The 22,937-nt window shown below is 41.9% G+C and overlaps 1 protein-coding gene across 1 annotated transcript in view; it reads left to right on the top strand.

The window, feature by feature from the left end:
- Positions 1–22,937, top strand: part of MCCC2 (methylcrotonyl-CoA carboxylase subunit 2) — a 79,541-nt gene that overhangs the window by 12,645 nt on the left and 43,959 nt on the right. Inside the window, exons 3-6 of the mRNA XM_069556236.1 lie at positions 1,796–1,880; positions 3,547–3,648; positions 7,190–7,317; positions 8,785–8,897. Of these exons, the coding sequence (XP_069412337.1) occupies positions 1,796–1,880; positions 3,547–3,648; positions 7,190–7,317; positions 8,785–8,897 (428 nt within the window). The remainder of the gene's footprint in view (positions 1–1,795; positions 1,881–3,546; positions 3,649–7,189; positions 7,318–8,784; positions 8,898–22,937) is intronic.

The raw sequence follows: 22,937 nt of genomic DNA, 5'->3' as shown, positions 1-22,937 counted from the left end.
GTTAGTGGACCCATACGTCCCTCAGCTCTCCAAAGACCCTCAGCCAAGCCTGGTCTTCTTTGTAGTGCCTTAGGTTCACTTTTCTTTAATATTTGTTTTTAAGCACTTTATTAAGGTATAATTGGCATGTGATAAACTGCATTATTTTAAGTGTGCAGTTTGATGCGTTTTGACATATGTATATACCCGTGAAACTGTCCCTGCCATCAAGATGATGAAAATGTCACTCTCAGAAGTTTCCTCTGCCCTTTGTCACCCTCCTGTTCCCCGCTCTCTCCTACCCCCACGCATACCTCACTTAGGAGCTCTGAATTCCCTGGGGCTGGGAGAAAGGAGGAATTTCTTTGATTTGATTCATACTATCTCGTAAGTCTTTCCCTCCCCAAATTATTCTCTTTTAAGAAGATTAGATGTATGATATGTTCTTCTTGGTTACCTTAAGGCAGGCTTAGTCTTAGAAATAAGCCCTCTACCTCTTCAGAAAAAAATAAAACATCCCCTTAGATACAGCAAAGTCTTGATTTGAAAATAAAGTTGTGCTACGTGGAGGCTTCTTTGAAATCTGTATGAATGTATTTTCTCACCTAAGTAAACAAATCGTTTTTAAAAATAGCTAAAATTTCAGTGGACAAGGAGTTTATTAAGATGGAATTCGTAGGCAGCAGTGAAAGTAAAGATATTAAGGTGCAATACGATGGTCTGTTCTGCTCGGTTGCTGTGGTTTGCTGAGGGTAGGGTGTGGCTATTCCCCAGGTACTGAGCCTGGCTGCTCTCAGGCTGGGTGAGGCTCGGTGCACCGCTCACTTCAAACAGCCTCCTCGGGTTGGTTACCCCAGCGAGGTCTTCAGTCACTGTGATTTCCTTTTGTCTGGGGCAAAGTCGGGAAACACTGAAGACCATCTGAGTCAGGATAGTAACAAGAGGGGACTATTTTTTTGTTTTTGGCCCAGACTGTGGCATGCACAGTCTTAGTTCCCCCAACCAGGAATCCAGCCTACGCCGCCTGCAGTGGAAGCACAAAGTCTGACCCCGGCACCTCAGGGAAGTCCCCAGAGGGGCTGTTCAATTATTATATGATGTGTTCAACTCTCTCTTGTTTGAGGGCCTTAAAAGTGACGGGTCACTAGGGCCACCCTGGCTTCCCAGGTGGCGCTAGTGGTAAAGCACCCATCTACCAACGCAGGAGACATAAGAGACCCAGTTTCGATCCCTGGATCAAGAAGATCCCCTGGAGGAGGAAATGGCAACCCACTCCAGTGTTCTTGCCTGGAGAATCCCATGGACAGTGGAGCCTGGAGGGCTACAGTCCATGGCGTCGCAGAGTCGGACATGACTGAAGCGACTTAGCATGCACACAGAGTGGCACCTGTAGCTAAGATTTGTTGTGTATATTATGGAAGTCAGAAAATGCTTTTTACCTGGTACAGATGATGTTAGAAACATTTCAAATTTCATAGAGCATATAGTACAGTGCTAGATATTTATAATGGATGAAGTGTGATGGAGATGAGACAGTATTTGCAGTATGTGAGATGCAGAGAAACGTATTGCATTATTCCCTTAAGTAATTACTGCTGAATTTAGAAAATGTATAATATACTGTGGGCTTATAATATACTGATTTTTTAAAAAATTCCAGTTTGAATGATCTGAAAGATTATCTGTTTTTCATAGGGTATGTTAATTTTTTATTTTTATTTTTTGAATTTAGTGTTATATGTTTTTCTGGTATTCAGTTGAATGGAGACCTTATATTGAATTCATCTCATCTATCATGTTTTTTTTTTAATCACAGGAGGTGGTGAGAAAGCCAGAGCACGTCACATATCAAGAGGAAAACTGTTACCCAGAGAAAGAATTGACAATCTTCTAGACCCAGGGTTGGTATATACCCAGGTGTTGGCTCAGGATGTCCTCTGTTCCATGGTGCTTTCTTAGTTTTGTTTTGTTTTTTTTTTCTCTCTTTCGGCTGTGCTGTGCAGCTCTCGGGATCTTGGTTCCCCAACCAAGGACTGAACCCAGGCCCTTGGCAGTGAGGTACAGAGTCCTAACCATTGGACCGCCAGGAAATTCCCATCTTAGAAAGTTTTGTGAAATAAGTGGTTTTAAGTTCTGGTTCTTACCTAAGCTTCAGCAACAAGTGTTTGTTGTGAGGCTGCTTAACATCAGGTGCTATTCTAGGTGCTAGCGATGCCTCACTGAACAGAGCAGACCAAGTTCCTTGCCCTGCTGGAGCTTACAGGGGAGCAGGAGGAGAGAAAATAATTGATAAATGTCACAAATTACATAGTATGTCAGAAGGTGATAGTCATGGGAAAAAAAGAAAAGGTAGACCAGCGTTACAAGAGAGAAAGATGAAGAGCAAGTTGCAGTTTCGAATGAGGTGGTTAGGATCGGCCTCGCTGAGGTGGTGACATTTGAGCAAAGGCTGGAAGGAGTGGGGAGAGATGGGCTGTATATATCTGGGGAGAAAGGGTTACAGGTGGACGGAGCGGCCAGTGCGAAGTTTCTGTGGTGGGAGCTGGGAGTGGGTCACAGATGCCAGTATGCCACAGGGCCGGGAGGCCATCTCGTGGGAGTGGAGGTTCGGTGAAGTGGGGAGTAGCAGAAGATGGGGTCAAATTCATAACGCGTTTGCGGGTCAGTGTCAGAGTTTGGACTTTTACTCTGAAAGAAATGGGAAGACTTGGTAGGACTTACCTGACATATTTTAAAAAGGTATTCTGGCCACGGGTGTAAGTAGACTCTGGGGCTCGAGGGCAGAAGGGCCAGGACCAGTTAGATAAATGAAGATTCAGAAGTGTCGTTTCTGTGGACATGCACATACGTGCCCAGCCTGGAGACAAACAGCGTTAACACCTAGTGTGCATTAACACACTAGTGTATATACCATTAACACCTACACTATTTTCATGCAAATATGGATCAGACACACTTTTTTGTTTGTTTTAGAAAAATGGAATCTTGTGTTTAATAACTGCCTTCTCCCCCTCCCCCACCGCCCTTAATGTATCTTGAACATTTAAGTGAGAGAATAATAACAGTGGTTAAGAGCTTGGTCCCCTATTAAAGAGCTTATTAAAACAGCTCTGCCACATACTGGTAGTTGTGTGACCTCAGACAACTGACCTCATCACTGCGTTTCAGTTTCCTCATCGGTCAACGGGGATCCTAGTAGGATCTATAGTAGAAGGTAGTCCTGAGGACTGAATGAGTTAGCATTCCCGAAGCTCCTAGGAGAGGCTGGCCCGTGGTTAAGTGCTACATGAGTGTCAGCTGCTGTTCTCTTTCTATGTCAATAAGTACATCTGTACAATATCTTCAAAGAGAAATGTGTTCCTTTGTGTGGCTGTGTCAGTCTCCAAAGTGTTCGCACTAGACTTTGTTTTAGACTTTCTTCCTTTTGTAGACTTTATATCCAACACACGTATTTGAAATGTTGACCCATTAAAAAAAAAAATCTTTCCGTTTTCCACGTGTAACTACTCAAATATGATTTTAGAAAAAGAAAACATTAATTCCAGCAGCATTCTTTCTTCTGTTCAGGTCTCCATTCCTGGAATTATCACAGTTTGCAGGTTACCAGTTGTATGGTGATGAGGAGGTCCCCGCAGGTGGCGTTATTACAGGCATTGGGAGAGTGTCAGGGTGAGTATTCTGACCGTGCTCAGCCCCGTGGGTCAGGAAGCAGGCAGGGCAGGGCATCCAGCACTCACCGCGTCGCATGTGAGTGTGTGAGTGTCATGCTAGTGGTACTATTTAGATCTGAGGCTTCCTACCCAGATGTGTTAGATTCATCTGTGAAACTTCAGGGATGGAAACTGAAGGGAAAAACCCCAAGCAGTGATCCTGGGGACCCAATCCAAACCTTCATACTTAATTAGAATCTCCAGGGTTTGGACTTGGTGGGGGTAGTTTTCCAAGGCTCTGCAGGTGATCTCTTGCACATCTAGAGCAAAAAACCGCTGTCTTAGAGGAGTAGTTCTTGGAGGGTGGTCCCCAGGGAACATCAGCCTCACATGAGAACTTGTTAGAAGTGTCAATGGTCAGGTCTTCCCGAAAAGTACTAAGTCATAGTCAGGAAGTTGAGCCCCGAAATCAGCATTTAAACAAGCTCTCCAGACTCTCCAGTGCTATCCTTTGAGAACCACCATAGACTTAGGGCATCTTGATTGCTGGATATTACATTTGTTTGTGTGTATTTCTGAATGCTCTCACACTGACCATACTTGTACCGCAATAAACACTTCCCACTGCCTAGTTGTCTTAATCTTCACCACAGTCCTGTGAGAAGGGGTGCTATTACAATCATCACCATTCTGCAGGTAAGGAAACTACCTTGGAGTGTTAAAATAACTTGCCAAAGATCAAGCCACTGGCAAAACTTGACTTTGAGATCAGGCAGCCTGATACAGTTGCGCTGGACTTGGATTCTGATTTACGTGTGTGTCCCTCCACCTTCACCCCATGATTTGTGCCTTCACGGGGGGTGTGACTGTAGTCGTTCACCATTGTTGCTTCTTTCTCGCTTCCTTCTTTAACTCCTAAACGTTACGCCCCAGTGATAAATCAGAGAAACAGAGGGGTAGGGACCAGAACACAGCCTTGCTTCATTCCACTGAAGATTTTAAACTTTGTATCAGTGCTCTTCTCAGACACCCATTCTCTGAAGCTCTCTATGAAGATCAGTAGCCAGGGCTCAATATTGAGTGTGCACTTTAGCTCACAAGATTCCATGGAGGCAGGGGCCAAGACCAGACAGATTTTGTCTTTTTCCTGAAGCTGCTCTGGTGTTGGATGGTATGACTGGAAAAGAATTCACTTATTCAAAACATCTAAAGTAGTACTTCGCTACAATTAAAGTGACCTTTCTTACATAATCATATGGTTGAATATGGTTAGCACCCTTTCTCTAGCAGATGATACGGTGTTTAAACTAGTTTAAATAAAAAAAGATTTGTTGACTCTTAACTGATTTGGGGCCAAGCCAGATCTAGGAGTTCAAACAGCATCACCAGGCCACCAGGCTGGTTTTTGGTTTTGTTCCCAGGCAGTCTGTTCAAGCCTTGAGCTAAAGCTGGCCGTAGGCTTCCCCAGCTTCTGCTCCATAAGCTTAGTAGCTGTGGTAAGAGGAGAGTTCCTGAGGGCACAGACCTAGGGCCAGGGCCCATCGCTGAACCCGCCACATGGACCCTGAGTAGAAAGGCGTGGTCCTTGTGCTCACCTCCGAAGATGGATGGACTTTGGGGTCAGTCCTGCTAGAACCACATGGATTAAAAATAGAGAAGAAGCAGTTTCTGAAAGAAAGTTTAGTTTTATTGCCAATATAATAGATGCTGGATAGGCAAAATCTATAGGTGTCTAATACAATGTATGTATTTTCGTTTTAGCCGTGCCTTGCGGCATGCGAGATCTTACTTCCCCAACCAGGGATCGAACCCATGCCCCACGCAGTGGAGGCATGGCTTCTTAACCACTGGACCACCAGAGAAGTCTCTAATATAATATTTTGTGGACTTATTTTGCTTCTCATCCTGTACTATGTCTGTGTTTTTGTTCTGTTTTTTTTGGCGGGGGGCTGCACTAGGTCTTCATTGCCGCACATGCTCTTTCTGTAGTTGCAGTGAGTGGGGGTTACTTTCTCCAGTTGTGATGCACAGGTTTCTTACTGCTATGGGTTCTGTGTTGCAGAACACAGTCTCTAGGATGTGCAGGCTTCAGTAGTTGTGGCACTGGGGCTCAGCGGTTGTGGTTCGCATGCCCTAGAGCATGGGTTTAGTAGTTGTGGCACACGAATTTAGTTATCCTGGGGCATGTGGAATCCTCCCAGACCAGGGACCGAACCAATGTCCCCTGCATTGGAAGATGGTTTTTAAACCACTGGACCACAAGGGAAATCCTGTGATGTTTCCATAGAACAAGTAAAAGTTACTAGTAATGTCTCTTGTCCAAGGTTGATAGGGGCAAGTGACAGAGTCAGACTTTCAGCCTCCCTTTGCCTGACTTCATAGCCTGGGCTCTCTCCTGCACCAGAACTTCTTAAGCTTTTCTAATGCAGCACCCCTAGGAAAGGGAAGAGTGACCATACTCTGGAGGTGTGGGGTTATGGCCCAGCAACCTGCCAAGAGCCTCAGTTCCTTTTGAAGTGATTTATTTAATGGTAAAGTCATTAAAAATGTACTTCCCACTCTATAAAATGTTAATTTTAATGTGGGAAAATGCTTGCTATAACCTAGTGAATAAAATTGATACTCAGAGGAGAGGAACCACATACCCTAATAAAAGAAATTTAAGATTACCTGAGGTCGTGGGCTCAGTTGCTGTTCTCTAGTTCATGTTCAACAAGAACTCAAGTTATTTTTTAGAATTCTAGAGAATATAAAGTGGGGTAACGAAAACATCATAAATATAAAGATTAAATTTTGTGAAGACCACACTCCTCTTAATTTTCGAGTGAGCCTCCAGTCCTCGGTTTTCCTGGCAGCACTCAGCAGGCTCTCTGCTAGCCCTCTTCATTCACTTTCCCGCTTCTTGCTAGTTGCTTGGGGGCCATGGTACCTGACAAACTGGTTTTGGTGAGAAAGGGTGCCACTAATGACTCATTATAGTATATGCTTTCAAAAATACTATTTTAAAATTTGCACCTATTGTTACTTTACGCAGGATCAATGTTGTATTTTTAACTTCCTTTAGTTTTATAGAAAAGCATATGGCAGTAACATGAAGAACTTTGAAAATATGAAACATAAATACTTTCAATGGCTCGGTGTTCCTTTTTGAAAATTACCTTCCTAAAAGGAAATTCTGAGGTTTATCATGAGGGATTTTCTCATCTCGAGACTTGGATTTGTTGTTGTTGTCATCTTATCGTGTTAGGACTGTTTCATTCAAAGAACATTGCAAAATGTGGCTTAGGTTGTTAGTTTTTCTCTGCTAGTGTGGGGTGATGATTCTTTAAAAAAATCAGATATGAGTTTGCAAACTAATTAAAAGTGATTCATTTTATATAAATGAATATATGAACAGTAATTAAAGCTCCTATACCATGAGATTGCCTACTAATTAGTGATATGTGTTAATACTGGAAATTGCCAGGTTGTATTGGGAGTGTCTTATAATGAGATGCAATTGGTCTTTACTTTAAAAAAATCTCTCATATTCTCTCTCCAATGAAATTTCTGCCTTTCAGAGTAGAATGCATGATTGTTGCCAATGATGCCACAGTCAAAGGAGGTACCTACTATCCAGTGACTGTGAAGAAACACTTACGAGCACAAGAAATTGCAATGCAAAACAGGCTCCCCTGCATTTACTTGGGCAAGTTATAAGAATTGTAAAGTAAACTGTTGTTCAGCTAGAGAAGTAAAAGATTGTTTATATATATATATATATATATGACATTATCAGTGGGCATTTCAAGAATAGCTATTGGTTTCTCTCATAATTTCAAAAGAAATACTTATTCTTTGTTAAACCCCCTGGGAGGAAAAGTAAATAAGGACTACCCATTGTAACATCACTGAGGAGGAATCCCTGACACTATTTTGGGGTGTGCTATTTTTTCCTCTACATGAGTGGTGTTTTTTTCTTCTATATATTTTTGTTTTTCTATTCATCATAATGGATTCAAACTAAGAAAAAATAATAGCTAATATTTATGAGTCTCTTGAGTGCCAGGTACTAGGTTAAATGCTTGAGTATGTACATAATTTGGGCAAACATAATTTAAAGAAATTTAATTTTCAGTGAAAGTAAATTTATATTTGGAATTAAAATACATTAATAATTAAATTTAAGGATATTTTTAAAAGAACATAAAAGCAAAGCAGTTTAAAATTGGCACTTCCTGGATATTAGCTTAGTTTGTAAAAACACCAGTATCTGTTGTTCATTTCAGATGAGATTTCTTTTTCCTATGAAAGTGAATTTACCTGATTGACTTAGAGTGTGAGCTGCTTTGCACATATAGAAAACAACAAATGGGACCCTGCAGCTTGCAACTGCTGTTCCCAATGCTGTAGGGAATGCAGTTAAGGGTGTTGTGTTGTCTGTCTTCCTCATAGTGAATTGGAGACAGGATATAATGTATTAAACATCAATAGAAGACTCACACTGATAGGTATAAGACTAGCTAGCTTTCTGTAACATTGACTCTGTACTCTCACAGTATGTGCTGAACTAAGTGCTTTGCATACACTATTTCATGCCATCCTGATAACGACCCTGTGGTACACTGTGTTACTTCATTTCACAGGTGGGGAAACTGAGGCATAGAATGGCTCAGAAATGCTTCTGTGGTCACACAGCTGTGAAGTAATGGAATTCTGTTTTGAATTCAGCTGACATTCTTATCCATCACTGTTATCAACAGTAAAGAGAGAAACAGAGGGCGATGTGTGATAAAATTATCCCATGAATTCGGTAGATGATTTTTGGATTGTTTTAAAAGAGAGAGAGAGAGATCCATTTTCAGCTGAACTGGTTAAGGATTTTTTTGCGATTTCTGGGGCTAATCCTCAAAGCAGAGAATGTCCTAAATATTTCAAGTGGAATTTTGCATAGGGGTAGGAGAGCCTAATATGTTTGAAGAAAGCAATACAATTTAGGGGGCTCTGTGGGAGGATTGGAGAAAGAGGCTGCAGAAGAGTTTAGAAAGATAGAGCAAATTTTTGTGTGTGAATGTAATTAAGAACTGGTGCTATTATCATTGAGACAAGTCTTCCTGTGGATAGGATGTTTTGTTCATTGAGATGTACTGATATCTGTTATTTCCCCTGTCTTCAGTTGACTCAGGAGGGGCAAACTTACCTCGACAAGCAGAGGTATTTCCAGATCGAGATCACTTTGGCCGCATATTCTACAATCAGGCAGTTATGTCTTCTAAAAGCATTACACAGGTAACTTCTTATTAATGAGATATGTTGCTTTTTGCATCAAATGTCTTTGCTAACCAGGTATTCTGAGATGACTTAAAAGAGAATTTTACTTTTTTTTTTGGCTATGCCATGCAGCTTATGGGGTCTTAGTTCCCTGACTGGGGATTGAACCTAGGCCCTTGGCATTGAGAGCATGGAATCCAAACCACTGGAATGCCAGGGAAGTTCCCAAAGAGAATTTAATACACAATTTAGTCTTCAAGAAATCAGCTGATAACCTTATGAGGTTTCCCTTGTATGTTGTCTGTCTTTTTCCCTTGTTGCTTTTAATATTTTATCTTTGTCTTTAATTTTTGTCCATTTGATTACTGTGTGTCTTGGTGTGTTTCTCCTTTGGTTTATCCTACTTGGGACTCTCTGTGCTTCTTGAACGTGGTTGACTATTTCCTTTTCCACGTTGGGGAAGTTTTCAGCTATTATCTCTTCAAATATTGTCTCAGTTTTTCCTATGTTCTGTTTTGCAGCATTGATTTCTACCATTCTGTCTTCAGGTCACTTATCCATTCTTCTGTCTCAGTTATTCTGCTATTGATTCCTTCTAGTATATTGTTCATCTCTGTTCTTTAGTTCTTCTAGGTCTTTGGAAACATTTCTTGCATCTTCTCCATTCTTGTTTCAAGATCCTGAAACATTATCATCTTCACTATCATTATTCTGAATTCTTTTTCTGGGAGGTTGCCTATTTCTGCTTTGTTTAGTTGTTTTTTCTGGGGATTTATCTTGTTCCTTCATCTGGGACATAATCCTATTCGTTTCATTTTAGTTAGCCTTCTGTGATTGTGGTATTAGTTCTGAAGCTGCTAGGATTGTAGTTCTTATTTCTTCTGTCTGCCCTCTGGTGGATGAGGATAAGAGGCTTATACAAGCTTCCTGATGGGAGGGACTGGCTGTGGGCAAAACTCTTACTCTGGTGGGCAGGGCCATGCTCAATAAAACTTTAATACAGTTGTCTGCTGATGGGTGGGGCTGTGCTCCCTCCCTGTTAGTTGTTTGGCTTGGAACTGACCAAGTCCTAGAGTCTAGAGGCTCTGTGCTGTGTGTGCTAAGTCACTTTAGTCATATCTGACTCTGCGAGCCTATGGACTGTAGTCCGCCAGGCTCCTCTGTCTGTGGGATTCTCCAGGCAAGAGTACCGGAGTGGGTTGCCATTTCCTCCTCCAGGAGATCTTCCATCCAGGGATCGAACCTGTGTCTCTTATATCTCCTGCATAGACAGATGGGCTTTTACCACTAGCCTCCTGGGAAGCCCCTTGAGGCTCTGTGATAGGGCTGTTGGCATCCTCCAAGAGAACTTATGCTGAGACCCATCGCCCAGGGCTGCTGCTACCAGTGCCCTTCTCCCTATGGCAGGCCACTGCCCACCCACGCCTCTGCAGGAGACCCCCACACACTCACGGGCAGGCCTGACTCAGTCTCCTGTAGGGTCAGTGTTCTTTCCTCTGGGACCTGGCGCTCACATCGCTTTGTTTCTGTTTCCCCCAGTCCTGTGGAGGTCCTGTAATCAAGTCCTGCTGGCCTTCAAAGTCAGATCCCCTGGTGATTCCCAGCCCCTTGGCAAGATCCCCAGGCTGGAGAGCCTGATGTAGGGTCTGGAACTTTCACAATTGTGCGAGAACGTCTTTGGTATTATTTTCTCCAGTTTGTGGTTCACCCACCCCGCAAGATTAGCATTTGATTTTATGGTGATTGTGCCCTTCCTACCATTTCATTGCAGCTTCTCCTTTGTCCTTGCATGTGGGGTATCTCTTTTTGGTGGAGGAATGTCTTCCTGTTGATGGTTATTCAACAGCTAGTTGCGATTTTGCTGCTCTGGCAGAAGATGAGCACAGTCTTTGAACTCTGCCATCTTGAACCGATCTCAAGTACATGATAATTTCAAACTGATAAGTTTTATAAAGAAAAACAGAACTGGATAAAGAGACAAAGGATGATCAATATACAATTTAGTCTTTTTCCACAGAAAGCCTAGTCAGATTAATCTACTAAATATGGGAATATTGTTATGCTGTAGTAAAGGTTAGTTCCAAAGGAAACGAGTTTTTAAAAAGGAAGGACAGTGAGTAATTGCTATTTTAGGGTGATACTCTGGAGCAATTCTAGTATATGTATGAGGAGACATGCATAAGAATGTTACTTGTAGCATTATTTTTTATAACAAAGATTGAAGAACACAGTAAATGACCGTTCATGGGAGAGTTATAATCTTCAGCTGTTAAAATGAATGAACTATGGATTAAAGACCTAAATGTAAGACCAGAAACTATAAAACTCTTAGAGGAAAGCATAGGCAGAACACTCTTTGACATAAATCACATCAAGACCCTCTATGACCCACCTCCCAAAGTAATGGAAATAAAAACAAAAATAAACAAGTGGGAGCTAATTAAACTTAAAAGCTTTTGCACAGTGAAGGAGACTATAAACAAAGTAAAAATACAACCCTCAATAGGAGAAAATAATAGCAAATGAAACAGCTGACAAAGGATTAATTTCTAAAATATATGAGCAGCTCATTCAGCTCAATACCAGAAAAACAACCCAATCAAAAAGTGGACAGAGGACCTAGACAGATATTTCTCCAAAGAAGACATACAGATGGCTAATAAACACATGAAGAGATACTCAATATCACTCATTATTAAAGAAATGCAAATCAAAACTACAATAAGATATCACCTCATACCACTTAGAATGGCCATCATCAAAAAATCTACAAACAATAAATGCTGGAGAAGATGTGGAGAAAAGGGAACCCTCTTGCACTGTTGGTGGGAATGTAAATTAATATAGCTGCTATGGTGAATAGTATGGAAATTTCTTAAAAAAATCAGGAATAAAACTACCAGCAATCCTACTACTGGGCATATATACCCTGAAAACCATAATTGAAGAAGGCACATGTACTCCAGCGTTCATCACAGCACTATGTACAATAGCTAGAAAATGGAAGCAACCTACATGTTCATTGACAGATGGATATGTAAAGAAGTTGTGGTGCATATACACAGTGAAATATTACTCTGCCATAAAAAGGAATGCATTTGAGTCAGTTTTAATGAGGTGGATGAACCTAGAGCCTATTATACAGAGAGAGGTAAGTTAGAAAGAGAAAGACAAATATCGTATGTTAACATATAGATACGGAATCTAGACAGGTGGTACTGATGACCCTATCAGCAAGACGGCGCTGGAGATGCAGACATAGAGAACATACTTGTGGACACAGTGGAAAGGCGAGGGCAGGACAATTGAGAGAGTAGCATTGAATCATATGCATTACCATGTAAAATTAGATAGCCTCTGAAAATTTGCTGTATGATGCAGGGAGCTCAATCCAGTGCTCTGTGACAACCTAGAGGAGTGGGATGGGGTGGGAGGTAAGAGGGAGGTTCAAAAAGGAGAGAACATGTGTATACCTATGCCTGATTCATGTTGATGTATTGCAGAAACCAGCACAATATTGTAAAGCAAGTGTCCTCCAACTAAAAATAATTTTTAAAAAAATGAACAAACTAGAATTGTATGCATCAATAGAAATAAGTCTCAAAGAATATGTTGGGTTAAAAAAAAGTAAATGTATAACCAGATGCTCTGTATGCAAATGTTAAATATATCAAATAATCTATTATTTGTGTCTAAATAGGTACATGGGAAAGATACACTCAACTCTAGAACAGTGGTTACTTTTGAGGTGGAAGGGAGGAGAAAAAGGCCAGTAGGAGGTCTGTAGAGCCTTCAACTGTATCTGAAATATTTTATTCTTTTAAAAAATTCAGAAGTAAAGTTAGCCAAATGTCAAGATTTATTGAGACTGGGTATTAGGTAAAGAATATTTATTTTACTCTAATCTTTTTTGTATGTTTGAAATATTTAATAATAACTGCTGCCATTCCTTTGGGTCTTTTGTTGTTGTTATTGAATTTCTTAAACTTTTAGTATTTTTATTAATACTCTAATTAATTAGTCATCACCTACAATTATTATATCTCTTCTTTATATTCTACCAATACAATGTATTGTTATTTTTATTCTGTATTTTACTGTTACTGTTATGTGAGCTTCCCAGGTGGCGCTGGTGGTAAAGAACCCTCTTGCCAATGCAGGAGACCTAAGAAATGCAAGTTTGATCCCTGGGGCCAGAAAGGTCCGCTGGAGAAGGAAATGGCAATCCACTCCAGTATTCTTGCTTGGAAAAGTCCATGGACAGAGGAGCCTGGGGAGCTATAGTCCATGGGGTCACAAAGAGTCAGACACCGCTAAGTGACTTAGCAGATTACTGTTATATGACGACCTTGCCTATCTCTGTGCTTTGTTTGTCTAAACAGAAACTTCAACTTTGTTCACTTTTGCACAGTCAGCCCTTCCATCCATTATCTGGTAAGAAATTCTTATTGTGATCTTTTGTCTTTTAGGAGAAATTTCTGGAGGCTAGATGTCTGAAATCAAGGTAGCACCAGGGCCACGCTGCTTCACAAGGCTCTAAGAAAGACTCTTCATCTCCTTGGGTTTCCGATGGCTCCAGGCGTTCCCTTGGCATGTGGCCGCATGACTCCAGTCTCTGTCTCAGTCTTCACATGGCCTTCTCCTCTGCGTCCTGTCTCCTCCTCTTATCACTGGATTACTCCTGGGTAATCCAGAATGATCTTATCTCAAGATCCTTAACTTAATTACATCTGCAAAGACCTCCCCCCCACACCCCTCCCAGCCTACTCCTTTCACCCCCCAATAAGATCACATTCACAGGTTCCAGAGTGTGGACACTGAACCCACTGTAGGCTTCTGCCACCTTGCATGCTGCTTCTGTGCTCTGGGTTTTGGTTCATGTAGCCTCTGTAGAAACCACATAATACATCAACCAACATCCAGCAGATATTTATGGAGAAGCTACTCTAAGCCAGGCCCTGCACTGGTGAGTAAAACTAGGTAGAGTCTCTGCTCTTGTAGAACCTGAAGCTTAAAGAGTATTTTAAAAACCGAGTCTTTTTACAATTAAAAGTGTCCTATATTTTTAATAAGCAATTATCTGCTTATCATAAAATAGTATGTCTGAGGCATTTGACTGAACGCCTTCAGTTTGCGTATTTAATTTTTGTTTCCTAAAACGTTTTAAAAATTTTATTCATTTGTTTATTTTTGCCTGCACTGGGTCTTCACTGCTGTGTGGGCGTTCTCTAGTTGCGGCAGGCGGGGACTCTTCTCCAGTTGGGCTGTGCCATGCCAGGGCTTCTCGTTGCCGTAGCTTCTCTTGTTGTGGAGCACAGGCTCTAGAGAGTGGGCTCAGTAGTTGTGGTGCATGGGCTTAGCTAATCCCCGGCATATGAAATCTTTCCGACCAGGGATCAAACCCACGTTCCCTCTGTTGGCGGGTGGATTCTTAACCGCTGGACCAAGAGGAAAGTCCATATTTCCTAAAAATTTTAACATCAGTATTTCCTTAATTGAGCTTCTTCTTTTAACGTTTGTTTTTTTGTGTGTTTCATGCCAGTAGGATTGTTTGTGGTTATGGTTTGCCTTCCTGTATTTTTTTTTTTTTAATAAATATTTATTTATTTGACTGCATGGGTCTTAGTTGCAGCATACAGGATCTTTTAGTTGTGGTGTATGGGATCTGGTTCCCTGACCAGGGATCTAATTCAGGCCCCCTGTATTAGGAGCATGGAGTCTTAGCCAATGGACCACTGGGGAAGTACCCCTACATTCTATGAACCTTGTCAAATTTAAAAAAATCTAATTGTTATCATACACTAGCATCTATGGTGCCTCTTCTAGTCTTTTCCCCAATATATGAATGCTAAACTGGTTACCTTCACTGAAGCTTTACTGAAAAACTCAGGGTATTTGTGAGCACTGTTCTATCTTGTTGACTTCCCCTCCATTTTTTTTTTTTAAAGAACAAGTACCCCCAGAAATGAGGCCCAAAGAAAAGGATCTTTTCACTTCTGCTGTTCCATGAAGCTTTTCTTCCTCCCTGGGTTGCCAGACTTCTTACGGTTTGGCCCAGTATCTTCATTCCTGAGAACACACAGACTGTTGGTTTTGTCATGTTTCCCTTCCCTGAAGTTCTCCGTGTGTGTGTGTGTGTGTGTGTGTGTGTTAGTTGCTCAGTTATGTCCAACTCTTTGTGACCACATGGACTGTGGGTCCCCATGTGACCCACCAGGCTGCTCTGCCCATGGGATTCTCTAGGAAAGAATGCTGGAGTGGGTTGCCATTTCCTTATCCAGGGGATCTCCGCTGGACCAGGGATTGAACATGGGACTCCCTCATTGCAGGCAGATTCCTTACTGGCTGGGCCACCAGTGAAGAAGTTCTCTCTCTTTAGGCCACTGGTTTCCTCCTCCCCTCTCTTCATTTAACCCTCCCACCCCACCTAAGAGCTTGTCCTTAGTGGTGTATAAAATTTTATGACATGCCTGCCCTCCACCCCCACTTATTTACCCTTAAGGTTCTGTTGTTTGGAGGGATTTCCTGCTGGTACCCTAGGCTCCAACTAGACCCTGTGCACTTAGCTCTCCCTGCTGATTTATGTCCCTTCACCGGTGTTCTGTGTGCTGTTGATGGTGCTTTCTTCCAGCTCTTTTCCCTACAATTGAAACGTTGATGTCAGCTTTGACTCTTCTTTGCTTTTTCCCCTGCTTAATCCATTTAGGTAAATCTTTCTTACTTTTGTACCCCTAGGTACTCCTTTGATGCTGAGCAGATAATACATTCAGTTCAGTTCAGTTCAGTAGCTCAGTCGTGTCCAACTCTTTGCGACCCCATGAATCGCAGCACGCTGGGCCTCTGTGTCCATCACCAACTCCTGGAGTTCACTCAGATTCACGTCCATCGAGTCAGTGATGGCATCCAGCCATCTCATCCTCTATCGTCCCCTTTTCCTCCTGCCCCCAATCCCTCCCAGCATTGGGGTCCTTTCCAGTGAGTCAACTCTTTGCATCAGGTGGCCAAAGTATTGCAGTTTCAGCTTCAGCGTCAGTCCTTCCAATGAACACCCAGGACTGGTCTCCTTTAGGATGGACTGGTTGGATCTCCTTGCAGTCCAAGGGACTCTCAAGAGTCTTCTCCAGCACCACACTTCAAAAGCATCAATTCTTTGGTGCTCAGCTTTCTTCACAGTCCAAGTCTCACATCCATACATGACCACTGGAAAAACCATAGCCTTGACTAGACGGACCTTTGTTGGCAAAGTAATGTCTCTGCTTTTAAGTATGCTATCTAGGTTGGTCATAACTTTCTTTCCAAGAAGTAAGTGTCTTTTAATTTCATGGCTGCAATCACCATCTGCATCAGTGATTTTGGAGCCCCCCAAAATAAAGTCTGTCACTGTTTCCACTGTTTCCCCATCTATTTCCCATGAAGTGACGGGACCAGATGCCATGATCTTAGTTTTCTGAATGTTGAGCTTTAAGCCAACTTTTTCACTCTCCTCTTTCACTTTCATCAAGAGGCTTTTTAGTTCCTCTTCACTTTCTGCCATAAGGGTGGTGTCATCTGCATATCTGAGGTTATTGATATTTCTCCCAGCAATCTTGATTCTAGCTTGTGCTTCTTCCAGCCCAGTGTTTCTCATGATGTACTCTGCATATAAATTAAGCAGGGTGACAATATACAGCCTTGATGTACTCCTTTTCCTATTTGGAACCAGTCTGTTGTTTCATGTCCAGTTCTATCTATTGCTTCCTGACCTGCATACAGGTTTCTCAAGAGGCAGGTCAGGTGGTCTGGTATTCCCATCTCTTTCAGAATTTTCCACAGTGTGTTGTGATCCACACAGTCAAAGGCTTTGGCATAGTCAATAAAGCAGAAATAGATGTTTTTTTGGAACTCTCTGGAGGTAAATTGTCTGTCTACAATGCGAGAAACCTGGGTTCAATCCCTGGGTTGGGAAGATTCCCTAGAGAAGGAAATGGCAACCCACTCCAGTACTCTTGCCTTGAAAATCTCATGGATGGAGGAGCTTGGTGCAGGCTACTGTCCATGTGGTCGCAAAGAGTTGGGCACAACTGAGCGACTTCACTTTCTTTCTTTCTAGAACCCTCTTGCTTTTTCTATGATCCAGAGGATGTTGGCAATTTGAAATCTGGTTCCTCTGCCTTTTCTAAAACCAGCTTGAACATCTGGAAGTTCACGGTTCACGTATTGCTGAAGCCTGGCTTAGAGAATTTTGAGCATTACTTTACTAGTGTGTGAGATGAATGCAATTGTGTGATAGTTTGAGCATTCTTTGGAACTGCCTTTTTTTGGGATTGGAATGAAAACTGATCTTTTTCAGTCCTGTGGCTACTGCTGAGTTTTCCAAATTTGCTGGCAGATTGAGTGCAGCACTTTAACAGCATCATCTTTCAGGGTTTGAAAGAGCTCAACTGGAATTCCATCACCTCCACGAGCTTTGTTTGTATGATGCTTTCTAAGGTCCACTTGACTTCACATTCCAAGATGTCTGGCTCTAGGTGAGTGATCACACCATCATGATTATCTTGGTCGTGAAGATCTTTTTTTGTGCAGTTATTCCATGTATTCTTGCCACCTCTTTTTAATATCTTCTGCTTCTGTTAGGTCCATACCATTTCTGTCCTTTATCGAGCCCATCTTTGCGTGAAATGTTCTCTTGGTATCTCTAATTTTCTTAAAGAGATCTCTAGTCTTTCCCATTCTGTTCTTTTCCTCTATTTCTTTGCATTGATGGCTGAGGAAGGCTTTCTTATCTCTCCTTGCATTTCTCTGGAACTCTGCATTCAGTTGCTTATATCTTTCCTTTTCTCCTTTGCTTTTCACCTCTCTTCTTTTCACAGCTATTTGTAAGGCCTCCCCAAACAGCCATTTTGCTTTTTTGCATTTCTTTTCCATGGGGATGGTCTTGATCCCTGTCTCCAGTACAGTGTCATGAACCTCATTCCATAGTTCATCAGGCACTCTATCAGATCTAGTCCCTTAAATCTATTTCTCACTTCCACTGTATAATCATAAGGGATTTGATTGAGGTCATACCTGAATGGTCTAGTGGTTTTTCCTACTTTCTTCAATTTAAGTCTGAATTTGGCAATAAGGAGTTCATGATCTGAGCCACAGTCAGCCCCTGGTCTTGTTTTGCTGACTGTATAGAGCTTGTCCATCTTTGGCTGCAAAGAATATAATCAGACTGATTTCGGTGTTGACCATCTGGTGATGTCCATGTGTCTTCTCCTGTGTTGCTGGAAGAGCGTGTTTGCTGTGACCAGTGTGTTCTGTCTTTACCATAGATAGTTCAGGTCTTTTCTGTCTATATAAAATGTTGTTGTTCAGTTGCTCAGTTGTGTCAGACTCTTTGTGACCCCATGGACTGCAGCACGCCAAGCTTCCTTGTCCTTCAGCATCTGGAGCTTGCTCAAACTCATGTCCATTGAGTTGGTGATGCCATACAACTATCTTGTACTCTGCCATCCCCTTCTCCTCATGGCTTCAGTCTTTCCCAGAATCAGGGTCTTTTCTAATGAGTCAGCTCTTGGCATCAGGTGGCCAAAGTACTGGAGCTTCAGCTTTAGCATCCATCCTGCCAATGAATATTCAGAACTGATTTCGTTTAGGATTGACTAGTTTGATCTTCTTGCTGTCCAAGGGACACTCAAGAGTCTTCCTCAACATCCAGTTCAAAAGCATCAATCCTTCGGTGCTCAGCCTTTCTTATGGTCCAGCTCTCACATCCATACATGACTACTGGAAAAACCATAGCTTTGACTACACAGACTTGTTGAAAAAGAAATGTTTCTGCTTTTTAACATGCTGTATAGGCTTGTCGTAGCTTTTCTTCCAAGGAGCAAACGTCCTTTAATTTCATGGCTGCAGTCACCATCTGCAGTGATTTTAGAGCCCAAGAAATTAAACTGTCACTGCTTCCATTGTTTCCCCATCTATTTGCCATGAAGTGATGGGACCAGATGCCATGATCTTCATTTTCTGAATGTTGAGCTTTAAGCCAACTTTTTTACTCTCCTCTTTCACTTTCATCAAGAGGCTCTTTAGTTACTTTTCATTTTCTACCATGAGGGTGGTGTCATCTGCATATCTGAGGTTATTGAGATTTCTCCCGGCAATCTTGATTCCAGCTTGTGCTTCATCTAGCCTGGCATTTTGCATGATATACTCTGCATATAGGTTAAATAAGCAGAATGACAGTACACAGCCTTGACATACTCCTTTTCCAGTTTGGAACCAGTCCACTGTCCCATGTCCAGTTCTAACTGTTGCTTCTTGACCTGCATACAGGTTTTTCAGGATGCAGGTAAGGTTGTCTGGTATTCCCATCTCTTTAAGAATTTTCCAGTTTGTTGTGATCCACGTAGTCAAAGGCTTTGGTGTAGTCAGTGAAGCAAATGTAGATGTTTTTCTGGAATTCTTTCCCTTTTTCTATGATCCAATGGATGTTGACAGTTTGATCTCTGGTTCCTTTGCCTTTTCTAAAACCACTTTGAACATCTGGAAGTTCTCAGTTCACATACTGTTGAAGTCTGGCATGGAGAATTTTGAGCATTACTTTGTTAGCGTGTGAGGTGAGTGCAATTGTGTGGTAGTTTGAGCATTCTTTGGCATCGCCCTTCTTTGGCATGGGATGAAAGCTGACCATTTCCAGTCCTGTGGCCACTGCTGAGTTTTCCAAATTTGCTGGCATATTGAGTGCAGCACTTTCACAGCATCATCTTTCAGGATTTGAAATAGCTCAACTGAAATTTCATCACCTCTATTAGCTTTGTTTGTAATGATGCTTCATAAGGACCACTTGACTTCACATTCCAGGATGTCTGGCTCTAGGTTAGTGATCACACCATTGTGGTTATCTGGAACGTGAAGATCTGTTTTGTATAGTTCTTCTGTGTATTCTTACCACCTCTTCTTAATATCTTCTGCCTCTGCCAAAGTGGAAACAGTGCCCAGTTGTGGGTGTGTCTGATGGTGAAAGTAAAGTCCGATAGTATAAAGAACAATATTGCATAGGAACCTGGAATGTTAGGTCCATGAATCAAGGTAAATTGGAAGTGGTCAAACAAGAGGTGGCAAGAATGAACATCTACATTTTAGGAATCAGTGAACTAAAATGGACTGGAATGGGAGAATTAATTCAGATAACCATTACATCTACTACTGTGGATAAGAATCCCTTACAAGAAGTGGAATAGCCCTCATAGTCGACAGAGGAGGCCAAAATGCAGTACTTGGGTGCAATCTCAAAAACAACTGAGTGATCTCTTTGTTTCCAAGGCAAACCATTCAGTGTCACAGTAATCCAAGTCTATGCCCCAACCACTAATGCAAAGAAGCTGAACGGTTCTTCGAAGACCTACAAGACTCTCTAGAATTAACACACACACACGCACAAAATGTCGTTTTCATCATATGGGACTGGAATGCAAAAGTAGGTAATCAAGAGATAACTGGCATAACAAGTGAGTTTGGTCTTGGAGTACAAAATGAAGCAGGACAAAGGCTCACAGAGTTTTGCCAAGAGAACGCACTGGTCATAGCAAACACCCTCTGCGAACAGCACAAGAGATAACTCTGCACATGGACATCACCAGATGGTCAACACTGAAATCAGATTGATTATATTCTTTGCAGCTGAAGATGGAGAAGCTCTATACAGTCAACAAAACAAGACTGGGAGCTGACTATGGCTCAGATCATGAACTCCTTGTTGCCAAATTCAGACTTAAATTGAAGAAAGTAGGCAAAGCCATTAGGCCATTTAGGTATGACCTAAATCAAATACCTTGTGATTACACAGTGAAATTACACATGACTACAGGGTTATTCTTTATCTTGTTCCCCTTTTTCAGACCAAACTTTGTAGCCTGACACTTAAGACCTCGTGTGATCTGGTTCCAGCCTAACGTGCTAGCTTCATGGCTCATGAAATGTAAACTCCCATGAGTCTGAACCGCTTGCTGTTTTTCATATGTACCATGGTCTTTATGAGTTTCTGCTCAGATCCACTGAGCCCTCTTTGCCCTAATCCAAATGGATTGATCTGTCTCTAACCCATTTTTACAAAGTCCATCTTAGATGCCACTTTTTCCAGGAAAACTTCCAAGAATCCCTTACTGGAAGTAACCTTTTCTTCACCCAACTCCTGTAATTCTTGCACTTAGCCTTACTAGTGGCATTTATCCCTTTTATCTAGACATATCCTGACTAATTTCCCTTACTAAACTCTATGCCATTTGGGACTGGAGACAATATTGGATTATTTACATCCCAACACATTTATTTGTCTACCTAATAGATAGCATATTTAAAAGCAGAGACATTACTTTTCCAACAAAGGTCCGTCTAGTCAGGGCTATGGTTTTTCCTGTGGTCACGTATGGATGTGAGAGTTGGACTGTGAAGAAAGCTGAGCGCCGAAGAATTGGTGCTTTTGAACTGTGGTGTTGGAGAAGACTCCTGAGAGTCCCTTGGACTGCAAGGAGATCCAACCAGTCCATTCTGAAGGAGATCAGCCCTGGGACTTCTTTGGAGGGAATGATGCTGAAGCTGAAACTCTAGTACTTTGGCCACCTTATGCGAAGAGTTGACTCATTGGAAAAGACTTTGATGCTGGGAGGGATTGGGGGCAGGAGGAGAAGGGGACGAGAGAGGATGAGATGGCTGGATGGCATCACTGACTCGATGGACGTGAGTCTGAGTGAACTGCAGGAGTTGGTGATGGACAGGGAGGCCTGATGTGCTGCGATTCATGGGGTCACAAAGAGTCGGACACGACTGAGCGACTGAACTGAACTGAACTGAACTGAATAATTTATTAAAAGAGTGAAACTCTTAATGGCTATAAAGTGGTTCTGTTTCTTGTGTTTTAATCATTGGCAGGCAGATTCTTCTACCACTGCACCATCTGGAAAATCCCATGTTTCATTATTTACTGTATTTTATTTTTTTTATTTTACTGCATAAAGAAGTCACTATTGTAATTGCAGTTATGTTGCTGCTGCTGCTGCTACGTCGCTTCAGTCGTGGCCGACTCTGTGCTGCCCTGTAGACGGCAGCCCACCAGGCTCCGCCGTCCCTGGGATTCTCCAGGCAAGAACACTGGAGTGGGTTGCCATTGCCTTCTCCATGCAGTAATGTTATATACATGCATTTTGATAGTGAGCAATTGTGGTCTGCTGTGTCTGACTCTTGGCAACCCTGTGGACTGAAGCCCACCAGCTCCTCTGTCCATGGGATTCTCCAGGCAAGAATACTGGAGTTGGTTGCCATTTCCTTCTCCAGGGGCTCTTCCCAACAGAGGAATCGACCCCCATCTGCTGTGTCCCCTGCACTGGCAGGTGGATTCTTTGCCACTGAGCCACCTGGGAAGCCCAGTGAGCACTGACTTTCTGTGTTGGTGCAATTCTTGTTTTCCTCCCCAAATTGCTTTTTGTTTAGTCGTATTAACCTTGACCATTTTAAACCCATTTTTCCGTTTCTAAGAAGTATGTCTCTGTACAACAATATCTCTGTTATGGCCTATATTTTGCAGCTGTAAAGATGTGACTAGATTCCTACAGATCTTCCAGGTCCAATAATTTTGTTTTTGCACTCGAGAAAAAACAGTTAACTAGATACACTCTGTATTGTCTTCTGTTTCATTTTTCCTTACTTTCTCATAGGTTTTAGGACCCCTGATTTGTTTTTGAAGTTTAAAGACTTGGCATATTGGTGTCCATTAGTCTTTACTTTCTTTTGTGGCTCCCGCTTTGCTAACTTTTCAAGTGTGAGACTTAGAGTTCTCTTCAGAAGTGGGATCTTGGTGTTTATTTTCTTCAGATCTTACATTACCATTAATTTTTATAGTCTAGTGAGAGTCTAGTCTGGACTGATCTTAGCTCTGATGCATTAATTCTCTTCCTTGTTTTACTGTGATCCTTACTACACCAGCAACAAGTATTTCTGTTTTTATTAACAGTTTTTTCTTCTGACATAGGTGTTATTCACCTAGCCATGCTAGTTGCAGCTCCTCAGGCCTTTCTTCCTTTTTCTTTGTATTTCTGC

Source organism: Ovis canadensis, chromosome 16, assembly GCF_042477335.2.
Source record: "Ovis canadensis isolate MfBH-ARS-UI-01 breed Bighorn chromosome 16, ARS-UI_OviCan_v2, whole genome shotgun sequence".
Lineage (NCBI taxonomy): Eukaryota > Metazoa > Chordata > Mammalia > Artiodactyla > Bovidae > Ovis > Ovis canadensis.
This window is presented reverse-complemented; position numbering and strand designations above follow the sequence as displayed.